Source organism: Symphalangus syndactylus, chromosome 1 (assembly GCF_028878055.3).
Source record: "Symphalangus syndactylus isolate Jambi chromosome 1, NHGRI_mSymSyn1-v2.1_pri, whole genome shotgun sequence".
NCBI lineage: Eukaryota > Metazoa > Chordata > Mammalia > Primates > Hylobatidae > Symphalangus > Symphalangus syndactylus.
The window spans coordinates 68818799-68839393 of NC_072423.2; the positions used below are offsets into that span (position 1 = coordinate 68818799).

Genomic DNA, 20595 nt, shown 5'->3' on the forward strand with positions numbered 1-20595 from the left:
CGGCATCTTCACACAGCAAGATGCCTCCACTGAGGGGAGGCCCGGGAGTATTAATCTGTCACCAGTGGCCACGGAGACCTCTCAGCACCCTTAGTTCAAGGTAGTCTCTGTGGATCAGGTTGGTAAAACCTACTGGTTAATCAAGTCCCACTGGGGAAAGGTTTGGACGGTAGAAACAGGAGCTGCAGTTTCCTTGGCCCAGAAGATGCTCTTATGCTGTAAAAAAATGCTTTAAGAATTGTTTGCAAATGAATTTACAGGGTGGCCACTGGACACTTCAGAGTTCCTATTTACTCCCCCCGCCACAGCTAGGAAGACATGAGCAAGAACTAAAGGTTTGCCGTTTTACTATTTAAAATTTGGACCTCTTTGTCCAGCAGCGGGAGAGAGAATGACATCTCACCCCATTACGACAGCTGGGGAACTGGCTAAAGAGAGCTGTCAGAGTATCCTTGGCTGTCCTAGGAATGACTCATGGAAAGCACCCCAGTGCAGCAGTGTTTTCAGGAAAACCCAGCCGGCAAGCGCCATCATCCTCTCCCCTCACGCTCCTTTTGAGAAGACCGCACTCGGTGCCCAAGGGGACGTGCTCAGGCAGAAGGTGGGTGATGACTACCTGCTGCTTTCCCTACTCCGTAGATGGGTCTGGAACATCGGGTAAAACCCAGTCCTCCTTTCAGTGCATCTCTACTCACCAACAATGGTGAATCTCAGCTCTGTGTATTCAAGACAGGCAAAACAGAATATTCCCCATTATGGCTGGAGCCTGCCTCTACTTTGAGATAAAGCTGGATGACAGACAGGTGGATCCTGGCCCACTTAGGAGACATCTTTAGAAAGGGAAAGGCTGTCTTTTTGTACAGGTAGTAGAACAAGGTCAGCTGAGCTTAAGGCTGTGGGGTTTGAAGCAGCCCTTCAAGAAGTCATCACCCCTGAAGTAGTGCCTGCGAGTCAGAGGCATACCAAACCCTGAGACAGAATCAGGCACAAGCTCACAACTTTTTTTTTTTTTTTTTGGGAGACAGTCCCACTCTGTCGCCCAGGCTGGAGTACAGTAGTGCAGTCTCAGCTCACTGCAACCACCTCCGCCTCCCGGGTTCAAGCAATTCTCCTACCTCAGCCTCCCGAGTAGCTGGGACTACAGGTGCACGCTGCCATGCCCGGTTAATTTTTTGTATTTTAGTAGAGACAGGGTTTCACCGTGTTGCCCAGGCTGGTCGCGAACTCCTGAGCTCAGCCAATCTGCCCGCCTCGGCCTCCCAAAGTGCTGGGATTACAGGTGTCAGCCACCATGCCCAGCCAAGTTCACAACTTCTGATATCAAGTTGTTGCTGAGAAAAGGTCAGGACACTTCTTAAGTAGAGAAGGACTGTGACATCCCCTCCTCACCTCCACGTAACACTAACAAATGGCCTCATTTACACGATTAAAAACAAAATGGTATCATCAATAAATGCACACCTTAAACTGCATTTGAAATTACTTCCTGGTTGGCATGTTAATCTAGCTTTCCCAGGTGACTAATTTTCTCACAATTTATGTATTTGCAGCTTGACGGAGTATTTGTGATTGGAGTCACTTCGTTCATGCCTGTAGCTTGGAAACCCAGCTTTGCACATATCCACACCACAGCCCCTTTCTAAACATAAATGTGTATTTTCCTTATGCCATCCTATAAACGGGAAAGAAAACGGAAGGATACACGCCAACTCCAATGGGTGCAGGGCAAAACAGAAAGAAGCCACGCGCAGGCACGTCCTCAGAGCTCAGGTATGCAAAGTCCACTGCTCTCCTGAAGCCCTCAAAGCTGCTCTGGGTAAAGACCATTTCCTTTGTAACCAATTTCCCTGAGCTCTTCTTTTGCATTCCCAAAGACCCATGGTTGCCATCACGTCATGGCAAGGAGGCACGAAATGCAAATGTTTCCATCCTGAACGCACACTCCTGTGGAGTGCCTTTGGGATGCAGGGTTCAGTATATGCTGCATCTGGTAAGGGCCCAGCAATCTGAGAGGACAAAAGATCACCATTTAAGTAATATATGCGATGTGGTTTTTGATCATAGGTCACTCTGACTCTGTGATGAAAACATCAGGATTGATTGCTAAATCATATCCACCCTGAGGAAGGGTTTAAGGAAAGGTGGGGCTCTGGACAGGACTCCCAGCGAATTCAAGTGCTCAGGGAGAGGAGATAAACACAGCCTCCTGGACAGCCGCGAGACCACAGCAGAAGTCACATATGGATGGGTCATTTCCTGGCAGAAGGTACAAAGCAAGAGTTTAGTTCCTGGGGGTGTAGCTGCACTTCTGGAGCCAGGTTTTAAGAATAAGCAACAAAAAGGAGCTCCTGCTGTAGACAAATCTAAGTGTCAGCAAAGATCAAGATGCTAATTATGGAAATTACCAATTTCTGGCAAGAATCTAGAAAGATGGTTTCAATGTCCCCTGAAGAAAAGAGCCAAATGCATTCAGTTTATGTTCGTTTATTGTTGTAACATTTTGTTTTGAACATCAAACACTGCACCAAAATATTAGCCATTCATCTTGCGACAATTGCTTTACTGTAACTAAGAGTACTGTACTGATGTTTACAATTAACTTTGGACAACTTACAACTTATTAGTGACATTGCTGTCTAATAATCAAATACTTCATCATAGGCTGAACATAATTATTAAAAGAGCAAAGTTTCCCCTCCCTTTCTTACTTTCAAACAAAACCAAGAGAGTAGTTTTCACCTGGAAAGAACACTTACTTCAGGGAAAGACCCAATTTTTAACCAGTTTTATTAAACCCTGGAAGCTCTAAAACATGGGAAAACATCATAGGATGATAAAAAGATGAAATTCCCTGGAAGTCTGTTTTTTCCAACTTGTAAAAAGTGAAAGAGCCAACTTCCTTGTTTATTCTTTAAAGGGCTGGCCTGCACGCACAGTGCCAACTGTGGAAGGGCTGTGTGCAGGCCCCACAGTTGCAGGGGCTGTTCCGGGCCAGCGCTTCCCAGTCATCCAATCTCCTTTGTCCCTCGGTTGTTCTGTGACTTTGAGCAGCTTTCATTTTAGGACACCCCATTTTTAAGTTTTTTCTTTTTCCAGTTGAAAACTATGCAGATGTTTTTAGAGCAAAACACAACACAGTACCCAAAAACGGAGGCAGCCTGCATGCTCCAGGTCTACACGAGCACCTCACAGCCTGACAAGAGGCAGACAGCAACTCACACAGGACGAGCTTCAGCACACAGACAGCAAAGCAAATACGAGACTTAGACTGAACTGCAAAGAGGGAAAGGGCCATTTCACCAATGCAGTAACTGAGAGAATAATGACTTGGAGCCCAATCTGCCTGCCATCTCCCTGAGCCGTCACCCGTCACTGAAGATAGTGCGAGGGTGATGCTTCAACTCACCATCCTAAGGGTTTGTGTACAAACACACTCGAGGGCATCTCTTTCACAGAAAGAACAAATGTCATTTGTACCAAATGGCAATGGATTTTCAGCACAAACTTAATACTTTCCTAACACTACAGCAATAGTAATCATCTACTTTCAGCAAGAGGGACTCCTTTAAACAAGGCAAAACACTCACATTAATTAGCCTATGTACCCACTGGATCAATCTGCAGCAACAAAGTCTAGTGCAAGCAGACACAGGGACAGAGGGAGCAGCTACCCTCAACACAGGGCCAGGAGAGCCGGGTCCTAGACTGAACCCTCTAAGAAGGCCCATGTGTCCAAAGAGAAGAGCTGTCAAGAAAAAGAAACTAGTCAAAAACTCTTTAAAGGACAACCTAAAAAGGATTAAAGATGTATACTAAGATTTTTCAGTACCATACATATGCAAAGAAGTCCTACTATAAGCTCAGTTAAACACATAAAGCTCTCATTCTTCCTCTAAATAGAAGGCAGTCAAGAGGACACACAGATGGCATCTATGAAATAAGGTGGCTGCACGGCTGCTGTATTAGAATTCACAAACTAGGTAGAACTTCATATAAACAGAACCCAAGATCCCTAACCTACTGTAGATAAAGAAACTCATTAAAGAATTAGTCCTTATGAACTATTTAAGCTGGGGGAAGCTTCGCTCGGGAGAAGGCTCATGTGGTCCCTTCTCTGGGAACATGAATGAGCCTTCCTAGGTTTTGCCACTGAGAACTGTGTTTAGGGGATTTCAACATTGTCTCTGCATCCGACAGCACTAGGAAAAACGGCTGAAATCAGTCAGGGACTTTCAACTCTCCAATCTGGAAAAATAACCACCCCTATTTCTCTATCTCTAGATCAGCATTATTTTAGGTGAAGCAAACTAAAACATGTAGAGGTTCCACTACAATGGCAGGGGCATGAAGAGTTGGCCATGAGACCACCCCGCGCACCAAGCCTGTATCTGCAGATCCCTCTCTGCTCAGGAACCACCACGTCCTGTGTTCTCGCCAATGAAGACCAAGACCTGGGGTTGGTTCTGGGCTCCTGACGGTTCTCTCAATGTTAACAGTGCAGCTCTGTCAACACTCAGCATACCAAAAGCTCTGCAGCAGCTTATGGCACACCTTTCCCTGGTGCCATCTCTTCAGACATGATGTGAGTTCATTACAACCACATCAGTAAATGGAGCTACCATGTACATTTTAGTGAAAATACATAGGCACCCGTGTCCCCATGGGGTCTCACAGGGCTAGGCTGGGGACACTGCTTGGGGTGGGGGGCGGGGGGGGGCAGTCTGCTCCATAGGAGCTCCGAGACCCCTCTTTGACACTGCTTCCACGGGCCTGATTACAGGGTGTGATTCCAAAAGCCAAAGTCACACACTGCTAGCCAGTGCCTTTAAGCAAGCTTCACTGTACTTCCCTGAAAATCTGAATCACAGAATTTTAGAAATCCTGTTCCAAGGCAAGACGCTTTCCAAAGGCCCACACCAGGCAGCAAGAAGAGGGATCCAGCGCTCTTCCCAGGACCCCACTCAACCGCCTATCTGCATTTCTGAGGCCTCCCTAAAAGCAGAGTTGTTGGGGGCAGGGCGGGGTTTGGTCTGTTTTAAGACCCACCTTCCCACTTTTATTACAGACATCAAATATATACTTGTGAGACCTGTTCTTCTGGTGAGGTCTAAGAAATTAAGGGCTTGTGGAGTTGTCACAGATGAGAGGAGGATGCTCTGTGGGGATCTTTCCCCAAAGAGGGCCAGGTTTATGGGACTGGGCTCAGTGGCTCTGGTGCATGGGCCCTGCGGGGGCAGGGGTCGTGCCCAACTTGGCCCACTGGAGCAGTTGACCCCTTCAGTGTAGCGGGAAATGAGGTGCCCAGAGAAGAAACGTGCACAGGCAGCTTCAGCCAGCATCACTGACTGGGCCCGCAGCGCTTCAGGGACCCTGACATCTGAAGACAGCCCTGGTTACAGAAGCCACCTCAACTGCCCAGTGGAAACTGGAACACTTCACTGTGTGCAGTGTTTTGGTCCACTCTTTTTTAGCTGCTTTTTTCTCCCTTTAAAATGATGCAATGGAAGGAGCCCCCAGCTCACAGCAGCAAACGTGTGTGACCCACGAAGGAGGGATCCCAGGCCTCCAGCCCCACGCCCAGTTCCTCCCTTCTCCTTCCAGGAGCTGAGGTGCAGACCTGCCGAGCCTGAGCAGCCGGCCTGGGAAAGCAAAGGAGGATGGCGGGACCAGCTCCAGGAGCACCTGTCCCTGCTGGGGAAGGCTGGTATCTGAGGTCAGCAGAAGAGCCAGCTGCCTTCCCTTGCTGTTGGGAGGGGGACCAAGCCCTGCCCACCCACTGAGGTGCCACCTCAAGACAGGTCATCCAGGTCCACTTCAGGGATCGGGTCTCGCCAGTAGCAGAAGGAGCTGAACTCCGGGCAGGGAAAAGCGGAATTCTGCTCCTTACTGAGAAGGGGGAACACATGCTCCACGAGCTCACTCAGCCTGTGATACCTAAGAGAAAGGTTGGGGAAGAGGCACAGACTATTACTTCAAGATCGGTCAAAGGCACAAGATGCGGGGCTGTGAAGCTGTCACTCAGATTGCTCAGGTGGGCAGGTTCAGAGGCAGGCCTCAGTCCCATCACAGGGCTCAAACTCCCTCTTACAAGTCTAGGATAACCAGAGACCCCTCAAACAGATGTTGTGAAAGAGAGATACCCACAGAGGAGATGTAGTTGATCCTTTGATCGCGGCCTGATCTCAAGGATCGGGGGAAAAGGACAGGGTCTGTCTGTCCCCAACTGTACCCCTGGCTGCAGGGTGCTGGGCTGAGAGCTGAGAATGTACTTACGATGACTTGTTTCCTTTGGTTCTTTCTTGTATTAATTCACCCTTGGGGTTCACGGTGAATATTCTACAGTCTGGAACTCCAACTTGTGTGTAGGCATAGACATCCTGCAGAAGAAAATAGCAAGCGGGTGATTCCAGGGAGGAGAATTCAGGAGATACTTCTCAGGCTCCTTGTGAGCCAGAAGCACTGCACAGACAGACTCGACAGAAAACATGCGGAGGCAGCACAGTGCAGTTGCCACCAAAACTGAGCTTTAGACAAACCTAAACTACAGAGTGGTGCTTGGAGAGTCAGAAAACTTGGGCAGCCACCAAGGGGAAGCCAGGGGCCCTGGCACAGAAGAGGCCAGAGAGGCCACATCTTCTGCACACCTGAGGCCCGATGGCCCTGCAGAAGGGAGGCAGGTTGGGAAGTGCTAGCAAAGGGCCAGCACTGACCCTGGCTCTGGGGTGATCCAAGGACGCAGCTTAGAACTGCTTAGAAGAGGAGCCGGAGTTGCCTGAGGAAATGGAATGGCAGACACAGAAACGATGGAAAAGCGTCCTTCGTATAAATTCTGGGGCAGATCTGCACCTACAGGACCTCCCCAGCTGCTATAGATATTTGGAATAGATCAAGTGAAAACCGAACAAGCAGAACAGATGTCTCATTTTGCTTACAAAACTGCTTTGAGAATTGGGACGTGGCTACACCCCACGAAGTACATCCCTCTGAATTTCACCCACATCAGAACCCAGAGCCCAGGAGATACTCACATTTGGACGGTTTCCAAAGGCAGCATAGAAGGGCTGCTTGGACGGGGCAAACAGATTCTTGATATCATTTAGACACTCAATTTTGAACTTCTCTGGTTTCTTTTCTATCACTTCTCTAAGAAAAAAATACAAATACAATCACCAATCCCAAAATGGTCGTTGTCTCCAGTAAGTGGTCCTAAAAAAATTTCAGTGCTCACAACCACCCAATTTCTTCAATCCTTTGTAACTGGAATCTTTCCTTCTCCTTCTTTGCCAGTCTGATAACTAAGAAAATTTGAGTGATGAAGTTTAGGGAAGGAGAAAACTTGACAGTTCCTAGAACCTGCCTTTCTTCACCAGGCCCGCCACATGGCAGGTGAGCAGTATGTGGTAGGACACCATGAGGGACCAAAGAACTGGGAAAGGCGTGGCGGCTCCAACATCTGACATCTGTTCCCACACATCCCCCAACCTTGGGCCCAGCCCCACCCATATGCTGGGGCAGCGGGCTGCCTGCCGGAGAGGTACCTGTGGAAGGCGGAGAACAAGCTGCTGGGGGACAGCATCAGGGGGCCCCGGGGCAAGATTGTGCCCTTGTCATTGACCCAGTGCAGGTAGCCACGGGTCATGTCAGCCATGCCAATGGCACGGGCCGAGCAGTACAGAAACTTGTAGCCGTTCCTGAAAGAAAACACACCCTGTTAGCCCACATGTTCTGGCTAAGAGAAAAAAAAAAACAAAAACCAAAAAACAAAAAAACCCCCACACTTTTCTTTCTTTCTTTCTTTTTTTTGAGTCTCACTCTGTTACCCAGGCTGGAGTGCTGTGGCGCCGTTTCGGCTCACTGCAACCTCCACCTCCTGGATTCAAGCAATTCTCCTGCCTCAGCCTCCCAAAGTAGCTGGGATTACAGGCATGCAACACCATGCCCGGCTAATTTTTATATTTTTTAGTGGAGACAGGGTTTCACCATGTTGGCTAGGTTGGTCTTGAGCTCCTAACCTCAGGTGATCTGCCCACCTCAGCCTCCCAAAGTGCTGGGATTACAGGTGTGAGCCACCACGCCCAACCCACACTTTTCTTTTAAAAGATCCAAATAAAGTTCTTCTCATTTACTGTGAAAACCAAATTCTCAAATTTAGCAGGAAACTGCTTAGGATTATAGAGGTTTCACCTTTCCATGGAAAACGTGGGAAAAAAATGGAGGTACAGGCAACTAAGGATTATGTTAAATTTCTAAGTACTGATATAAAATGTTCAGCATCTAGTCCCTGAAAGCCAGATTAGAGGACAGAAAAAACCTTGGACTATCTTTAAATTACCCACTGTAAAGAAAAAATAAAAGCAATGTGCAAGATGCAAACCACTCCATCAGACAAGAAGCAAAATTATACCCAGGTAACTGACATAGTCATAATTTTCATATTATGGCATTCTCAACTAATGCTGAAGACACTGAGGTTCTTCAGATCAATGTAATATATGTATTAGGAACCCACAAAAGCCACAGCACGGCTATCTTCCCCTCAAAGGGTGCCCCAAGAGAGAGCAGCCCATGCAAGAACTATTTCCCCCATGCATGCGTGCACTATCTACTCAAAGAAATACAATTTTAAGGCTGGGCGCGACAGCTCATGCCTGTAATCCCAGCACTTTGGGAGGCCGAGGCAGGGGGATCACCTGAGGTTCGGAGTTCGAGACCAGCCTGACCAACATGATGAAACCCCATCTGTACTAAAAATACAAAATTAGCTTGGCCAGGTGGCATGTGCCTGTAATCCCAGCTACTCGGGAGACTGAGGCAGAAGAATCACTTAAACCCGGGAGGCGGAGACTGCAGTAAGCCAAGGTCGCACCATTGCACTTCAGCCTGGGTGACAAGAGCAAAACTCCATCTCAAAAAAAAAAAAAAAAAAAAAAAGAAGAAAAAAAAGAATTTAAAATACCCAGAAAATAAACCAAAAATGAAAATCAGCTATCTTGTTAAATTCTAGCTAAAAAAGTAACTGTCATTCTAGTTATAGATGTAGATAGTGCCTGAAACACAGCACCGTGAGGATTAACTGAGATGACACAGGTAAGACACATGGTTCAATGCCAATGCCAGGTGCACACGGCTCCCACACCATCAACGGGAAAGGAGTGAGGAAGAGCGGGAAGGCTTCAGCATAAACACATGACTCATGTGGACTGAAGATTTACACCATTGTTCTATAGTTCTTAAAGCAAGCTTCCAGCTCACCAGAGCGAGTTAACATGTGGGGAGGGTACCTACTCATTGATGGAATGGTAGAGCTTTGCTATACCCTGGTGAGTCCAGTCTTTGCCCAGCTGTGGGAGAATCTGTCCCAAAGCATCCGACCTAAGAAAACGGTAGAAACAGGAAAACGTATCAGGAATCAAACACATAGAGCGTTTTCCTATTGGGTTGACTATCAGCTGCCAATAACTAATTGGTGGCGGGACACTCTTAAAAGGGGATTTAATCACAGCTTCAAGCAACTGCAAGGCCATCCCATGCAAATGCACCCACTGAGGTGCTTCTGAAAGCGGAGTCTCACGAGCGCCAGATGCGTGCGTTCGGAAGTAACTGACTACCACACATTCTCTTTTCCTCCGCCCCAATGTCAAGGGGCTTGTTTTCGTATCAGAATTGAAACCAAATAACTACATCTTTCCAAAAGTGATTTTTGACATTTGTTATGCACCCTCACCATCTCCTCCATGCAAAAAAATGACCCCATGTGGACTATACTGGGGACGCCTCAGGGCATATAGCTTATAAAATGCCTTGGCTGAGGGCTTCGCGCCCCAGGTGAGGAACTCCTCACCACACACTGCCTGCCCCTCCATGAGCACAGGGCTGTTCCCTGCCACCCACCTGAAGGATTGAGCTTACTTGGTTATTGTCCCATCAATATCAGAAATGATGATCTTGTCATTCCAGTTCCACAGGTAAATGGTCCCTGCACAGCGACAGGTGCCTTGATACTGGGTTGTAATACTAAACACAACATCATTTGGGCCATCATGGAGCTTCAGTTTTGCCTTTTTAAAAAGCATAAGAATAAAGAAAATCAGCTGAAAACATAGTTTGAAACGATTTAAAAATTCACAGAACAACAACTGGTGTCTCAGAATCCCAACAAGAGGCAGGATGGTTTCCGTGGTCTTAGACGCAGCCCACCACAGCAGCCCACCACAGCCAACCACAGCTAACAACGCCGAGGGAGCCACTGCCTGAACAGTATTTTGGGGTTCCAGGGACTTCTCTGAACCCCCACAAAGCAAAAGGTCTACTACTTCCACACCTGAGAATTACTGCTTTAGCCACAGCCTGCTCTGGTCCCAGCAAGACCTTTTCATACCGAAAATGGGTCAAAGTCAGGGTGGGAAATAAGAGAAGAAATTGTGTCTAAAATGTCATTTCTCTATTGCTGTGGCTCCTAAGAGACAGTACCTGGCTCAGCGCTGGGCTAGCTGTGTATGACTGACTCTCGAGAGATGGAGGAAGGAGGTCTGGGGTGGGTGGCAGGACCCAAGCCACAGGTTCCCCAGGTGGGCCTGATAGCTCTTGGGGGCGGGGGTCGTGGTTCCACTGTGGATAGGCATTGACACAACCATGCCGTGTGGTGTGTATACAGCTGGCGACGTGTGGACAGAAGAGGATGTGCATCAAATTAAACCATTACTAAAATAAGTCCTACTGGACAACACGGATCATGCAAGACTCACGATCTGGTCTGAGGAGAGGCGCAGAGACTTCTTATATGAAGTTGTGCTGCCGTGGCTCAGGGGCTCTGTGGGGATGGGGTCCACTGTGATGGATTCTTCGAGCTCCTGTGACCCCTCATCACTAGAGGAGTCATTCTCAGCCGGCCTGTTCAACATTAGCCCAGTTACGGAAGAGGCAGCAGGGCATTTTATTGATGAGAGCTTTTCATTTAGGATCAAGAAAATAAAGATATCCTAAATCCTTTCTAGGAATGGGTAGAGTTATCCCTTCTGCCATTCTCCCATATCCACAGCTTTGTATGCCTGAAATATTCATATCGTTAACTGATAAGGCCACTTTCATAACTGGCAAGCACTTACTTTCTGACTACGACCTGCTATTTTCTGCTATGCCCAGTGAATGCTAGAAGGTCTACTGACTCTTGTTGAAGAGGGTATGTATGTTTCACAAGGTACAAATTAAAGAAAACATAATCGTTTACAATGATTTAACAAAACTAGGGGCTGGGTGCAGTGCTTCACACCTATAATCCCAACACTTTAGGAGGCCGAGTTAGGAAGACACCTTGAGCCCAGGAGTGTGAGACCAGCCTGGGCAACGTAGGGAGACCTAGTTTCTACGAAACATTTAAAAATTAGCCAGGGGTAGTGACACTTGTCTGTGGTCCTAACTACTTGGGAGTCTGAGGCAGGAGGACTGCTTGAGCCCAGAAGTTTGAGACCAGCCTGGGCAACACAGCAAGGCCCTGTCTCTACAAAATACAAATTTAAAAATTAGCCAGGCATGGTGTCCCACGCCTGTAGTCCCAGCTACTCAGGAGGCTGAGGCAGGATTGCATGAGCCGAGGAGCTATGATTACGCCATTGCACCCCAGCCTGAGTGACACAGTGAGACTCTAGAAAAAAACAAAAACTAGTAAGAAAAATTTTAGACACCCCTTAAAAGATATAGGATGGGGGGTGGTAAGGGGCAAGAAAATAAACCCTCAGCCTTAGACACTAAATGAAACAGCCAAGGGCTGGGAGAAGCAAGCATGCACTGGCTTGGGGGAGGTGGACAAGCCAAAGCAGAACAGGGCGTATCGCAAGCAACTCCTCTCAGGGCTGCTTACCCTAACTTTCCAAAGAATGCTGTTTCTTCCAGGAAATGAAACTCACCCAAGCCAACCTTCAGATTATTTTTTATGTCTCCCTTTGGCTCCAGATGGGATGCAGGGGGAGCAGGGGCACCAGGGACAACACGGCTAAAACATTCCTCATAACCCCTTCCCATACACTGATGTCACGGCTCCACAAGGAGGTAGGGTATTTATTTTTCTAAGCTGGTGATGTTTTTTAGAAAAGCAGTTGTCATCTGCTGAGTGGCACAAATATATCACATCATGCCATATCTGTAGAAGATGTTCCCAAGAACTAAACAAGCTGCCAAAATCAACTTAGAAGTAATGGCCCTGCTAGGAGGGCCTGAGTGCTATGAGCTGGGCAGAGGACAGGGCACCCACCTGGCACTGGCCGGCTCCTTGGAGCTGGATGGCAGGTCACTGGCTGGCGGTGCCTCAGATTTTCCCTCCTTGGATTCTGGCAGCTGTAACAGCAAGATGATAATGGCAACATGCAATTTTTTCCCTACAGATAAGCCAAGTTCATCAGCAGCCCTCTCTAGGAAAGAACACAACTGCTTTCTGAACCCACAACTTAAAAATGCTCAAAACCCAGACTTTCTCTATTCTGAGCCAAAGAATTAGAAACCTAAGACAGAAGTCATGTGCTTCTACACAAATCACTGTCCCTACAGACCCAGAAGTAAAACATTTTAAGAGCACCATTTCAAGTCACAAAACATAATACGAGCAACCCAAACTTGTTAGGTCCTCAGCTTCCTTCTCCTCCTGGGAGTAACTCACCACGTGCAGAAGGGACTGAAAGGCAGCCCCCTTGCTGATGTGGACATGAACTTGGTTCAGGCAAGACTTCCCTTCTGACATTTGAAAAACAGGTGAAAACTCCCTGAACCCTCTTTTTCAGAAGGTGCTGGGGAAAAAAAGATTTGCTCTGCTGCTTGTTTAGTATGGTTCTCTGGATGAATTTCTACGGAGACCTGGTGGAACAGATTCTGGTTATTTGTATCTGGAACTATGAAGGCGGACGATAACCTTCTGCTCCTATCTGATAGGTAATGCAGTGAAGTAGAAAGAGCACAGGCTCTGGAGTCAGACTCAAGGTCTTGCCCCAGCTCCATCTCTCACCAGTTACGTGACTTCGTGAAGCACCCAGGTTTCCTTACCTATGAAATGGCAACTCAAACATCTCTAGTGCTGAGCTACAGTAAAGGACCACTTGAAACAGCACCTGTACGTCGTAAATGCTCAAAAATGGAAACTGCTATATGGTAAAATAGCCCTATACAGTCCACATTCCTGTGCCTGACAAAAAGATTTTTTGAATAAATCAAAGATTCATTTCTTTCAGCCCATGAAAACAATGACCTCTAGGTCTGTTACCTGTTTGGTCATGCTTTCTCTCTTTCGCCAAAACCACCAGCGACCAGATTTCTTTGGCATCTTGTCTTTGACCCAGGACTCAACTGTGGCCTGAAAACAACCAACCTGGGTTAGTCTAGGCGATCTATTGGTCACACAGCACCTATCTTCTATGCTAGCCTGAAGGACGGGGCCTTACTATTGGAATGTGAGAATGTGAGCGATGCTCTCTCCATGCCTCCCAGACTCCTCTAGCGTTTTTAACACCTCTGAGAGACAGATCCCATCCTACTTTCATGGCAGCACAGTTTTGTGACAGCTCTGTGGCATAAGACCAGGCGGTCTGCTACGTAGGACCTTAGGGGCTGGCAGGTGGGCAAATCTCATTTATCTATCTTTGGAAAATGTGGTTCTCATGAGTTAAGAGGACCAACTAGGCTGATGATGTCTTCTTGGTGGACAGATTAAAAACCAATTGTGAGTTTGTATATAACAGGTATGTTAGCCACCATCTGCCCTAACCACACTGATGTCAAGCTTCTCTTGGCTACATCACCTTCGTCTTGCTGCTGCTTCCCATATTAATGGGAGAGAAAGTTTTTTTCATCCATTCCATATTTAACTTATGATTAGTAAAATCTCTCAACTTTTACAGACCATCAGAAACTAGTATTTATATTAATAAAAATGAAATAAAGAAGTGGCAGCCCTGCTAATTTCCCAGAGTTTGGGCATGAGATATTTTTAGTGGGTACATATGACTTTGGTCTTTTATATTAAATATTAAGCTTAAGTAAAACTTTGAATAGTACCCAGTTTAGAAATATGCACATATGGATTTGTCTAAGTACTAGACACTGTGGATGCTTTCGGAAAGGCAGCAGATGGTGGATCGCCTCACCTTAGGCAAGCTCTTCTGGAATACTTGCAAGCTAAGGATCATGGGAGCTGCCAAAGCCCAGTTATAGTAACTGTGAGAAACAAAAATTGTGCAAAACCATTACACAGTGAAAGTGAGCAAGAGAGAAGGGGAGGGAATCAGGAAGGGAGAGAGAAGTGACATATAAAATTGCTTATTCTTTTCAATAAATATGATCAGCTAAATTTTTTGTCACATGAATAACCTCTGCTTCAAGCACAACTTCTCTGAACAGAGAAGCCGTAAAATCTATCAGACAAAGTAACATTTCAATGCTTCATTTAAAAACAAAATTGAAGCTTTACTTTCACTTCAAAGTCATTGCCCATTGGCTAATTTATATGAGATGACAAGTTTTATAAGAAGGAAAACTTTTATAAGTAACAGTTAAAAATGGCACTTGTAAAAAAACTGCAAGAGTATTTAACAATTATAAAAGCAGGAGTATTTACCGATTGTATATCCTTATTACAAGGTTAGGATTGTCTATAAGTCCAGGGTTTTCTGCAAATTCGTGATAAGTAATGATATGCTCCATGAATTTTTCTGCAATGTAAAGTAATAATCAATTTGGTTAGAGATTACATAAATCCCTATATAAGACTATTATAATACTCTCTGCATTGCAGAAATTGCAGGCTAAAATCATCTTTCTAAAAAAACTAATTTTTGAATATTCATCAAAAGCAAAATGTCAGACGCTTTTTTTCCCCAGGACAAGAAAGAACACTTCTTTTCTATTCTCCTTTTCCACTGTCTCCCAGTGAAAACAAACTAGTAAAAAGGGACATGCCAGAGACTTTCAAAAAAATACATACACATGTGGCTAGAGAGGGACGGAAGACAGACACAGAAAGACAGACAGTCACACACACATGCACACGAAAACTGCAAGTTCTATTCTCAGAGGAAGAAACTTTACTAATAGGCAACAGCATAACTGGGGAATGTTCATAGGGGTCTTACAGCTTTAGCAAGCTACATTATATCAAAACATACCTTAAAATTGTTTGGGCTGGCACAGTGGCTCACGCCTGTAATTCCAACACTTTGGGAGGCCAATGTGGGCTGATCACTTGAGGTCAGGAGTTAGGGACCAGCCTGGCCAATACAGTGAAACCCCATCTCTACTAAAAATACAAAAATTAGCCGGGTGTGGTGGCGCAAACCTGTAATTCCAGCTACTTGGGAGGCTGAGGCAAGCATGACAATCGCTTGAACCTGGGAAATGGAGGTTGCAGTGAGCTGAGATCACGCCACTGCACTCCAGCCTGGGTGACAGAGCAAGGCTCTGTCTTAAATAATAAAAAAAACCAACAAAATACATATGTTACAATTGCTTGGAGAATTAAACAAAACAAAAAAACCTAGAATTTGGCTCAAGGTCTGTGAAATAAATCCCAAGTTCTTGCAGAGTGAATGAGGGCTTCCCATGAATTTTTGTACTCTGTTCCTAAACCTGTATTCTCCTAGATCTAGGCTAACAGAGAAACTGCTCACTTGGATTGTTTCTCCAGGTAATGTGTGTATTACTTACATTTACTTGCCATTTCTGCCTCTTCCAATAAACTCTACCAGACTAAGTCACCAATATTTAAAACAAAGGTGTAACTTTTGTATTTTACATACATTTTGTATTTCTCATTCCCTCGCATATAATTTTTTAAACTGAACATTTAAGAGGATTACAAAAAGAATGTGACCTATTTAACTTTGTCCCTAGAATGAACCACTGGCCATAACACACTTTAAATTTCTTGAAAAATATAAAGCAAACAAACAATGAAGACACAGGGAAGAGGCATAATGAGCTTCCTGTGACCCTGGAAAGGAAAGACTTCAGGAACACATGGTCCTGAGCCTCTGGCCATGCAGTCTGCCACATCATGCCTTCAGTTCCTCTAAGGGAGAAGGAAGACAAAAGATGACACTAGTCATGGGAAGAAAATCTTCCCTTAGAGGAAATTCAAACAGGGGCCACAGGCCAAAATGAGAAATACTAAGAGTTCAGTTTTAAAAGGAAGGTTAAAAAAAAAATGCTGATGAATTGAGGACAGATGCACACGGCACTCAGCCCAGCCTATAGGCGTCCTGTCATCTCTGCTAAACTCCCTCCTGATTCCTGAGCAAGCTTTACTCTCGTAGGCCAACCCTCCAGCCTTATACAGAAAGTAATCCTCCTAATTTTTGCCAGAAAGACCATTTACTCAGTGGACAATCAATTTTCTACAACTTCAGGGCCCTATATTCATGTCTAAGGCCCAGTGCTTTCCAGAAGGGCAGCTGGGCCCCAGTCCTACAAATGTTTCTGTAACTTTACAGATGAGAAAACTGGTGCAGTGTGATGATCACACCCTGGCGGCTCAGAAAACAGGGCGGCCTGGTAACTCCTAACCTCTTAATTTGAAATTAGAGCCTTTAAGAGCACACTACCTCAAAGCCACCCCATAAAGAGGTGTCAATTAAGACCTTAAATGAGGGTATAAGTGTCTGACATTACAGAATATACCTGTTACCTGCACAAGATCCCTAAAGAATGTAAATATCCTGAAATGGCTATACGGTAAGTTTTAACCAAGTGATGACAAGATTGCTCTCTGAAATGAAGACGGGGCACGAACACCCAACGTACCTTTCGAAATTTCTCCATTTTCACTGAGGCCCCCGCAAAGGGAGAGGGTAACGTCAGGCAAGTCCATGGCAGAATCTGAGAGGCACTCAGTGCCGCTATCTGCAGCTGCGCTTCCCACGGACTGTGGGGACTGGGAGCCAGAGAGTGTGTCAGACTCAGGCCACTGCCTGGAGCTGGGCTCCGATTCACTGTGGACAGGGGATGGGGAAAAAGATCTGCTTTATTACAACTCCTTGAATTCCTAGTTTACTGCATGGTTCTCTGGGGGCTCAAACCAAGTAACACATCCCCTAAAAAGAACAGATGGACCTACAATCAGGCATAACTTTTCTTAGGCAGGGTTTAGAATCATACCATAAATGACATGAAAGATAACCTAATATAGTACTAGTGAGAAATTAACTGTGAATATAGTAAATATGTCACAAAATCACCACGGTCATTCACAATAATGCAAACATTTCAACTATGGCCTTTCTGATTTTTGATTAAAGGAGTAAAATAGTTATAAGAATTTATTTACATTTCCATGATGAAAATGACAGGGTAATTAAGAAAATCTGATGTTTGGAAACCTTTGATCCTAACGTCCTAGAAAAAGCTGTGGCACTTTATACATCCTGTAGAAAATTACTGCAGTCCAAGGCTATATTCTTTAAAACCAAACTTTTCTAAGTTCACCTATTACCTCACAAAGAAGGAAGGAGAAATTAAACGAGCAAATTCTCCAGAGGCAAGACCCACCTAGAAAAAGAAATGTATTCAGAAATAAACTGGATGTAACTGTTCTTCCAGGAGCTAAAGATGAGGTTACTGAATATTTTCATTTTTCAAGATAAGGCACAGAAGGTGATCAAGGGAAACCTTATGCAATGAAGTGTAAATTTGAGAGAGAATAATCATGAATGGCACAGCACCTTAAGTCTCACAGTCACCAATGCTTACTACTCTATACCCTTTGAATAGGTATTTAATGTCACATCTGAGATACTGAGAATTTTCAAATTCACTTATTTTATTCAAAAAGCCAGTATTTTTTATGTTGATTTTAAAAAACAATGACCCAGAGGTTTACTGGCTCTTTCAAACAAATCTCATCTTTGAGCAGTAGGTGGCAGCACACTACAGACATGTTGTAACTAGGTAACAGTTTCAAAAGCTGTTTCCCATTTGAATCAACAAAAAAATTCAGGTTTTTGGATTTTTTTCCTCTTAATAGCAATGCACACTCATACCCACAAAATTTGAGATTAATTGGACTGACAGAATGTTCTCACTGGAAACAGAAAATCAGCAGAACTGTTGTTATACTGGGGGTGAAGGGCAAGGCCAACCCTTCTGTGTTCACCACACCTGTGTCCTCTTTTCTCCGGGGCACACGGCGAGGCCCCCTTGCAGTCAGGTGTGGCCACGTGAGCAGATGACCGAGCCGTGAATATGGACGGAAGGCATACGTGTTGCCCCTCCCCAGGGGCCCTATGTGATGCTCATTCCTTTCTCTGCTGCCCGTAAACTGGACTCTGAGATCCTAGGGGGATGGGAGAGCCTCAAGGTGAAAGGAGCCTGTGTTCCTGAATCCCTGTGGGCAAGGCCTCCCCCTAAATACCAACACAGAGCATTCTCACAGGGACAAGAAACAAAATTCCATCACCGTAGGCCAATGAGATCAGGAGTTCCACCTCTACAGCAACTAGTGTTACCCCAACCAGTAACAACATCTACACACATGGGGATGCCACCAAATACAAAAGTGTGTGATCTATATTAAAGTTTAGTGATAATTACAAATACTGTAAATTTGGTAATGAAGATGCTAAGGATCATGACATGACTAATGCTTACATGGATTACAAGAGTCTCACTCACTATCTTTAAATATTTCTGAAATGTTTCAAGAAATAGTTAATGAGGTAAGAAGCTTACTTAGCGCATGGACAGTGACTGTGAACAGTTAAATTACAGTAGAGTGGAGTAAGGTATCATCACCTTAGTTACTCTCATTTTTTAAAAGAGAAACTAAGATATATACCTAAGGAATACCAATATAAATACATGAGTAAGGCCTGGAAAATGTGGGGAAAAAAGTGGTAATTCTATGACAGCTTATATTTGAACTTTCCTTTTAAAATAAAGCCGTTTCAGTTTTTTCACCTTAAAAAAATCCAACTATTACTTCAAATGAAGGAGATACGTTGAGATACATTTAGGACAGAGCTAGAAAGGAGTTTTAAGAACTTTCCCAAAATACCTGTAAAAAATTTAAATAGCTTTATGTCAATCCCATCTTTCTATTCCAGATAAAAAACAAAATATACTTTTCAGTAGTTCATTTACAAGTGTTTATGTGTGCCTATGGCTCAGTATATTCAAGTCATATCTTCCGTGGAGAAAAGTTGTTTTTTTGTTAACCACAGAGTAGCAGTTTAACAGAATTCCCCTAAGAGTGGAAATGAACTTGGGAAGGCAGTCCAAGTGTATCATATTTGAGGACCATATTTGAAGTAATTCAAAGGGAAAATGGTACGGGACAGTGAGGGAGGCTGGGTGGCAGCTGTGGAGCTGCAGGGGATGTGGGGAACATGGGCTGCGGGGGCAGTGCCTCACCAGACGCAGACCCAGTTCAGAAAAGGCTCAGATCTCAGACTCCAAAGAAGTGAAAGCTTTCTTTGGAAAACATTTTCAAATAAAGATGTGTTTCTTTTAAAACACATAATAATATAAATGCTAAAAAATTTTCCCAAGCATGTTGAGTTTGTATTAACCACTACAGGAAATGCTAATCAGAAGTCATATACCCTTATGTAGGTTAGCTAGTATCTCTCTCCTCATTGCATTGAAAATGTCTTCATAAGTAATTATTAATTTCAAGTCACTATATTGAAATAAGACATGCACTATTTCTAAATTTTCCAAAACCTGAAGCCAGCATCAGATTTAGCTAAAGGACACCATCATCTTATTCCTTTTTCCTGAGATGAAATGTTTTACTCTAGAAATAACTAGACTATTTCAGAGCTGTCCTTCAATAAATAAGGACCACTCTACCTTTTAGGGAAATAAAGAGCTGCAACTTCAGGTTCTAGACCCTTTAAGTCATCAAGGTAAATATCATCAGGTCCCTGGTGTTGGCTTCTTTTGTGAACACCTGTTTAAAAAAAAAAATCAGAGGTAAGAATTCAGTTATTCTTCATTTACAACTCTGTAAAACACGCACGTTTGCAAACAGTACGACTGACAAGCAGGATTTGAATAGGGTTTTAAAGGTGTCAACCAACCTTTTTACTTAGGTTGGTTCTCAGCCATCCATGCCAATAGAAGAGTTCAGTGCTCCATACATATACTTTGATTTTACTCATTCTCTCATTTGCTGTTAATTGAGTAATACTAGCCCCTAAATAATTTATATTTTAATGGTGAAGTCTTGTTTATATTTATAGGTCTAAGAACAAGCATGACCAAACTTAAGGCAACCACCTGCATTGGGAACGAGGGCATTACTCTAAAACCATGAAGGGAAGGTTGTCTGGGCACAGGATATTCACATGGTGCCCAAGTATCCACCCTGCATTACCTTCTAACTACAAAAGGACAAAAAATACTTCACAATGGATAGATGTGGCAGATAACATCTTAAACAATAATCACGTTCAGCATTACTATTAGTGGTCATCATGAGATACAATATGAGTACTCAATATATGCAATAAAGTAATCTTCAATTCAAACAATAACTCTAAGCCTCTAGACCTGTACTGCCCACTCTAGTGGGCACACCACATGTGGCTACTGAGCATTTAAACTGTTGCTAAAGTGAGGTAC

The 20595-nt window shown here is 44.6% G+C and overlaps 1 protein-coding gene across 6 annotated transcripts in view; it reads right to left on the bottom strand.

The window, feature by feature from the left end:
- Positions 1 to 2468: 2468 nt before the first annotated feature.
- LPIN2 (lipin 2) overlaps positions 2469 to 20595 on the bottom strand; it is a 103076-nt gene continuing 84949 nt past the window's right edge. For all 6 annotated transcript variants that reach the window (XM_055237066.2, XM_055237045.2, XM_055237046.2 and 3 more), the window contains 13 exons: positions 19822 to 19921; positions 16777 to 16964; positions 14597 to 14690; positions 14127 to 14196; positions 13247 to 13336; positions 12248 to 12330; positions 10746 to 10890; positions 9910 to 10058; positions 9286 to 9372; positions 7539 to 7691; positions 7029 to 7143; positions 6274 to 6377; positions 2469 to 5934 (listed from right to left, as the gene is read on the bottom strand). In XM_055237066.2, coding sequence (XP_055093041.1) covers positions 5790 to 5934; positions 6274 to 6377; positions 7029 to 7143; positions 7539 to 7691; positions 9286 to 9372; positions 9910 to 10058; positions 10746 to 10890; positions 12248 to 12330; positions 13247 to 13336; positions 14127 to 14196; positions 14597 to 14690; positions 16777 to 16964; positions 19822 to 19921 — 1523 coding nt within the window. In that variant the 3' untranslated portion in view covers positions 2469 to 5789. The remainder of the gene's footprint in view (positions 5935 to 6273; positions 6378 to 7028; positions 7144 to 7538; positions 7692 to 9285; positions 9373 to 9909; positions 10059 to 10745; positions 10891 to 12247; positions 12331 to 13246; positions 13337 to 14126; positions 14197 to 14596; positions 14691 to 16776; positions 16965 to 19821; positions 19922 to 20595) is intronic.